The sequence below is a fragment of the Bison bison genome, unplaced genomic scaffold, assembly GCF_000754665.1.
Source record: "Bison bison bison isolate TAMUID 2011002044 unplaced genomic scaffold, Bison_UMD1.0 scf7180017864064, whole genome shotgun sequence".
In the NCBI taxonomy this organism is placed as follows: Eukaryota; Metazoa; Chordata; class Mammalia; order Artiodactyla; family Bovidae; genus Bison; species Bison bison.
In genome coordinates, this window is record NW_011494636.1 from 3,264,295 (window position 1) to 3,271,102 (window position 6,808).

At 40.4% G+C, this 6,808-nt stretch overlaps 2 protein-coding genes across 2 annotated transcripts in view; one reads left to right on the forward strand and one right to left on the reverse strand.

Annotated features, from left to right (window-relative positions):
- ATP1B1 (ATPase, Na+/K+ transporting, beta 1 polypeptide) overlaps positions 1-758 on the forward strand; it is a 25,651-nt gene extending 24,893 nt beyond the window's left edge. Inside the window, exon 7 of the mRNA XM_010836691.1 lies at positions 7-758. The gene's annotated coding sequence lies outside the window, so the exon portion shown is untranslated. The remainder of the gene's footprint in view (positions 1-6) is intronic.
- Positions 58-6,808, reverse strand: part of NME7 (NME/NM23 family member 7) — a 248,899-nt gene continuing 242,148 nt past the window's right edge. The window contains exon 12 of the mRNA XM_010836690.1: positions 58-858. Within this exon, the coding sequence (XP_010834992.1) occupies positions 826-858 (33 nt within the window). The 3' untranslated portion in view covers positions 58-825. The remainder of the gene's footprint in view (positions 859-6,808) is intronic.

Consider the following 6,808-nt stretch of genomic DNA (forward strand, 5'->3'; position numbering starts at 1 on the left):
AGCAAGGTTTGCTGTCCAAGGTGTAAATATTCAATGGGAATAAAACTGGCATGGTACTTTTTTTTTTTTCCTCTTTGGGTTTGGCTCTTTCAGATGTAACGGCCCATCGATGAGCATTTTTAACACACTCCATAGTCTTTTCCTGTGGTGTTAGGTCTTCTTTTTTTTTTTCCTGGGTCTGGGTGGGGGGGTGGGGTGGGCTGTCATGGGGGAACTGCCCTTTAAATTTTAAGTGACACTATGGAAACACACAGAGGTGATGGGTTGTGTTGTGCTTTGTACTGAATGCCGTCCTGACTTCCCTCTCCCCGTCCTCCGGTCCGTTCTGAAACTGTGGGTGAGATCTGGAGTGCCCATCACTTTGGCTAGTGATAGGGCCGATTAATTTGCTTTGTACATTTTCTTTCACTTTCCTTTTTTCCTTTCTCTGGAGGCATCACATGCTGGTGCTGTGTCTTTATGAATGTTTTAACCATTTTCATGGTGGAAGAATTTTATATTTATGCAGTTGTACAATTTTATTTTTTTCTGCAAGAAAAAGTGTAATGTATGAAATAAACCAAAGTCACTTGTTTGAAAATAAATCTTTATTTTGGACTTTATAAAAAGCAATGCAGTACCCCATAGACTGATGTTGACTGTTGTCTACAGTGCAAAATCCATGTTCTAACATATGTCATAATTGCCAGGAGTACAGTGCTCTTGTTGATCTTGTATTCAGTCAGGTTAAAACAACGGACAATAAAAGAATGAACACATTCCTCATGTGCGTGATTCACTCTTGTCTAAATGGCCCAACCTGTGACTGCTTTACTTTCTACACTGCTAGTTATCCAAGATCTTGAAGAAATACTGAACCTGAAAGACAAAAATGTGATTTCATTAGTTCCTATGGAAGTTTGGCCTTTTCCATCCAACAGAAGCCAAGAGCTGGGTCAGGACTCTGGACATTGGACATCAAGGTGCACACCCTTTCCTGTGAGACAACCAGGTTAACTGGTGGCAGAGACTCAATGAAGTTTTAAAGTTCAAGTTTAGAAATATTTTGCATTGATACTTAGTTTAGAAAACATGAAATTTTGGTTCCTGCTAGTGCTTCACAAGATATTGCTGTTCAAAAAAAGTCAAGGTTGTTATTGCTTCAGTTTAAAAAAAAGTGACACTAGCAATCAAAAAATGGACAGAAAATGTATATAGATGTTTCCCCAAAGAAAATGTACAGATGAGCAATAGGCACATGAAAAGATGCTCAGCATCACTAATTATTAGAGAAATGCAAATCAAAACTACAATAAGGTACCATCACATACCAGTCAGAATGGCCATCTTTAAGTCTACAAAAAAATAAATGCTGGAGTATGTGTGGAGAAAAGGGAACTCTATTACTCTGTTGGTTGGAATGTTCATTGGTGCAGCTACTGTGGCGATCAGTATGGAGGTTTCTCAAAAAACTAAAAGCTACTATATGATCCAGCAGTCCCACTCCTGGGACTACATCCTGACGAAACTACAATTTGAAAAGACACATGCACCCATATGTTCATAGCAGAACTGTTCACAACAGCCAAGACATGGAAGCAACCTAAATGTCCTTCAAGAGATGAATGAAAAAGAGGATATGGTGTATACACACACACATACACAATGGAATATTACTCAGCCATAAAAGGAACTTAATACCATTTGCAGCAACATGGATGGACCCAGAGATTATCACACTATGCAAGTCAGACAAAGACAAATACATCATTTATATGTGGGATCTAAAATAGAACATAACTTACCTATGAAACAGACTCACAGGGAACAGACTTGTGGTTGCTAAGGGGTGATGGAGCAGGGGTGGGATGGATTGGGAGTTGAGATTATCAGCTGCAAACTACTGTATATAGTATGGATAAATAATAAGTTCCTAATGTATAGTACAGGGAACTATACCCAATATCCTGTGATAAACCATAATGGGAAAGAATATGAAAAATAATAAAACTGAAAAAACTAGCATGTGCCAAAAAAAAGTTGAGGTTCAATAAATTAAGAAGGTTTATACCCTGGTTTTCAGTTCATGGTTTGGCCTAAGTCCTTGTTTAAGTGAAAGTGAAAGAAAGTGCAAGTTGCTCAGTTGTGTCCGACTCTTGGTGACCCCATGGACTATACAGTCCATGGAATTCTCCAGGCCAGAATACTGGAGTGGGTAGCCTTTCCCTTCTCCAGGGGATCTTCCCAACTCAGGGGTAGAACCCAGGTATCCTGCATTGCAGGCAGATTCTTTACCAGCTGAGCCACAAGGGAAGCCCAAGAATACTGGAGTGGGTAGCCCATCCCTTCTCCAGCAGATCTTCCCAATTCAGGAATTGAACTGGGGTCTCCTGCATTGCAGGCGGAGCTATCAGGGAAGCCCAAGTCCTTATTTAGCCATATATTTAAAAATTAGCCTTAGAGTGAAAGAAAGTGAAAATTAGCTTTCAGAAAAATATTCTCTAGGTATAACTGAGCTGAAGATTTAAGTATCACTTAACCTGCATGGGAAATACCCAAACTAAAGTCTTGACTTCATGTTTTAGAAAGTAGAAATCTTTCACAAAGCCTGTGCAGCCACAGCTCACACCAACCCTTCCTGCCTTCAGGCTGGTCCTGAGAAATCCTTTGGTACGAAGCTGGGCTCCCCTCTTACAGAGAGACAGACCGAGAGGCCCATGGCCATTTCTGCGACAGTACAGCTTGTTCAGAAATATCAGCAAAAGCTTAAATTCCCACCTTATCATCCCATTTTTATTATCCTGCCAGTCTGCTTCTCCTGTTTATTCTTTAAAAATACTACCTGAGACTTTGCTATCGCTAGAGCAGCAAATCATGTGATGGCAAATGAATACCAGAGGAAAAATGACTCCATTTTTTTAAAATGTAGCAAAGGGAATAGTGGGAAACGGCACAACTGCCTAGATGCAAAGGTTTAAGGGGCCCTCCTTAACAACTGACGAGATTCTGCACCATCCATAAGCGGACAACATCCTTCATAAAGCTGGGTTTCTCAAAACGCACCCCCCATATACACTGAAATAGAAGGTATTTTATATTTTTAACAGAGGATGGTCTGTCTGGATGACACTGAGTCTTAAACGTGTGATGTGTATGAACAAGAAGGGGAGAATGGCTCTACGTCTGAGGAAAGGGGAGTATTTATTCAAATGGGAAAGTAGTTTGTATTTCTGAGACTGTTCTCAGGTCTCAAGCCCCTGCTTTCATACGAACCTTGTGCCTTCTGTTCTAAGATGCTGTATGTCCGTGTATATGTCTGCATGTGCACCCATGCGTGTATGTGTGTGTGCAGAGACGCCTATTCCTTCCTTCACGATTCTACGCAAATCTTGCCTCCCTGTAATCTCTCCAGATGGTGCTAACCCATTCCCTAGCCACGAGAGTGGTTCAATCTCCAATGGGAGACTGGGAGCATGGTTAGTGTTGACTCCGTGGATATTTGCTGGTGCCAAGTACTCTCCTAACTGCTACAGAAAGACCCACGAGTGACCCTTTGCAGCTCAGATTCTAGTATTAATACTGAAGTGCTTGCTTATTTCTGGAACTCTTGTTTCTATACATTTATCATGAATTTCTCACCTTGTATTATTAGGTGACACATTTCTTGGGTATAGGGACAGTGCCTTCTACTTTGGGGGGTTTTCTTATATCCTGGACAGGGTTTTCATGTAAGTCCAGTAAATCAAATATTGAATTCCTCACCACAAAATATAAAAGGACTGAGTTTTTTCAAAGGCATTGTTTCTCAAATGTGTGCTGAGTAACACTTGGAATCAAAAGGACTGGAAGTTACTGAATAGAGGAAAAGGGATTCTCTTTTTTTTCTTTCTTTCCTTTTTTTTTTTCAATCCATCATATTCCCTGAAGGAAAGTTTCAATGTGGTACTAGTATGACTTCAACCCAGGTTAATCCCCTTTCAAATAAAGGGAGAGAGGCCTGGGGCTCAGAACCTTTGGCAAGCAATATCATCTAGCCAGAATTTAATAACTTTTGCTTTCACTGTATTTATTATCTTCAATTAAAGTACAAGTAATACTAGTTTCCCACCTAATGGCAAATAAATATTTCCATAATGGAAATCAATGTATTCAAGTATCACAGTGAATGTACTTAAAAATAGTAAATATAATTTAAGGTGGTATTCAGATAATCTAAAACCCATGAAGGTAAAAAAAGGCCAACTAGAACACATGAACTTTTGCCCTAAAATACAGCATTAACAGAAGCCAAGGTTTTCAGTTCTGTACCTGTTTGGGCAAAATCTAATTTGAATCTGTTGTTTTAGAACAATAGCATGCCCTGTCTGCTCAGGCTGCACTTATTACCAGAGGGAACTGCTCCAACTCCAAGTTAAAAACATTATCAGCAATCAGAGACGAAAATCCAGTTATTAAAATCCTTCAAAGTCCAGTGAAAGCTCAAACTCCTGGCTTTTTAAAGGATTAGTAACACCTCAATATCAGTTTATATTTGGTCCATGGAGGAGAACTAAATGAGGTTACTTAGAAAATCCATGATTAAGGACAGAGGGCAACATAATCCAGAGGGAAACTATCCAAGGAGCACTTAAGAACAGTTGTAATCAAGTGAATAAAAAACACTCTTGGTTTCAAATTCAGAGAAAATGTGACTCTCTCTTCTCTTCTTTAAGAGGGAACTAGCATTAACCAGTCATGTTATCTGCCATCTTCTAGGCCTTCTAGACAGGAAAAGATGACCAGGTAATAGATTTAAACCTGTTATTGTCCCAGCTGAAGCTTGTGATCAGCCATAGCCTACCCAATGTGAAACCAGGAGGACTGGACCAAAGGCAGATTATCTTGGTTCATATTTTAATTCTGTATTTTTCTCCTAGAAACTGTCAGCATTGGTCTGTTCTGAGAGATTAAGTCTCTCTTGAAGGTACTGATTCTTACTAACTACAGAATCCAACTATTTTATTTAGCCATACATGAGTCCCACACCCTAAGAAAAGGCCCATATTGAATAAAACTGTGACTTACTATCTCCAGTTTGCTTTACCACAAAACCTTTTAAAAACAGGGATTTCATTAAATTGGCACTCTTACTGGCAGTCTGTGAAGTGCTACCTTTTCCAAGGAATTGCTCATCTTCCTCCATGTTGGCCCTATATAGGCCAGGTTGGAGGAGGTACTGAGTGACTTGAAACCAACCTATTTATTTATCCACAACATCTGATAAACTCCACAGTAGATTGATCCTTTGGTTTAAGTGCTTCAGGGTTCAAACATCTCATTTCTCTGTAAGGAGGCTATTTAGTGCCCATGACTTGTTATAGGAATTTATGGTTACTAAATTAGCAAGTGTTGGAGGAGCATGGAACAGTCCTATAGCAATGGGCTATTCCTTTAAGAGAAGGAGCAGGGGTTCTAAAACGACCAATGGGTGAGGATCAGGCCTTGGGAAGGTGCTGATTATTCAGCATTGGAACCTCTGGGGGGCAAGGGAACAGAATACAGCTTATAGGCCCTTTGGGGTTGTTGAAACACAGCAGGCGGAGTGCATGCTGATGGAAACCTTGGCCTAGCACTGACCTTCTTTTCTTACTTACAAATTTCTCCCAAGCTACCTACTATGTGCCCAGCACTGATTATGAACTCAGGGAGGGAAGGATTCAGGCAAATAAGACCCCTGTTCTTATGAAACTATAGCTTTACACTATACACATTTAAATGCCTTAAATGGCCTAAACTATTCTCACTTGTACTTGATTCCTTTCTCTCCCCTGTCATTCATTCATTTAACATATTGAGCACACCCCAGTCATGATAATTCAGTGAAGGGTGAGACCTGGTCCTCAGAAAGCTTATAGCCTGGAAAGAGGAAAACCCATGTAATCAAATAAAATCACAATTCTGTGCTAAGATATAAGGGGGGATAATTAACTGCCAGTGGAAACACAAAATATTTCATAAAGTGGTTAACATCCGAGTCTTCGGGATGAGTTGGAAGCAACACAGATGAAGAAGGAAAAAATTTTAGCTGACTATAAAATTGCTATGCCAAAGCCAATCTTCATTAGTAAGATTAACTTGAGGATTTGGTCTCTCTTTATCACTGTTAGATTTAAATAAGAACAATACCTTACATTTATTAACTACTTCACAGTATACAGTCTAACTTCATATATAAGCTGTCTCCTTCACACTAGCTCTGTGGTCTTATTTCGAGACAGAGCAGCATCCTGAGACTCAGAAGTGTATGACAATCCCTACATAGTAATCTGGTAAGCTGGGGACTTGCTCAGTTGGCAAGGATGGAACTTGACTCTATCTTCCAAGTCTAAGCTACACTGGTGCTGTGACCTCCCTTGGAGTAGTCCCTGCATTTGCTGATGACTGTATATAGATTACTGCAGATTCTGTAAGAAAGTACAGTAGTTCAAACAAATGCATACTTTCTGTAATTGCTTCAAGTGTAGACTCAACAAACGCTTGCAGAGAGTGTTTTGTCTTTGCCCTGAGTACAGTTCAGTTCAGTTGCTCAGTCGTGTCCGACTCTTTTCGACCCCATGAATCGCAGCACGCCAGGCCTCCCTGTCCATCACCAACTCCCGCAGTTCACTCAGACTCACATCCATAGAGTTGGTGATGCCATCCAGCCATCTCATCCTCTGTCGTCCCCTTCTCCTCCTGCCCCCAATCCCTCCCAGCATCAGAGTCTTTTCCAATGAGTCAACTCTTAGCATGAGGTGGCCAAAGTATTGGAGTTTCAGCTTTAGCATCATTCCTTCCAAAGAACACCCAG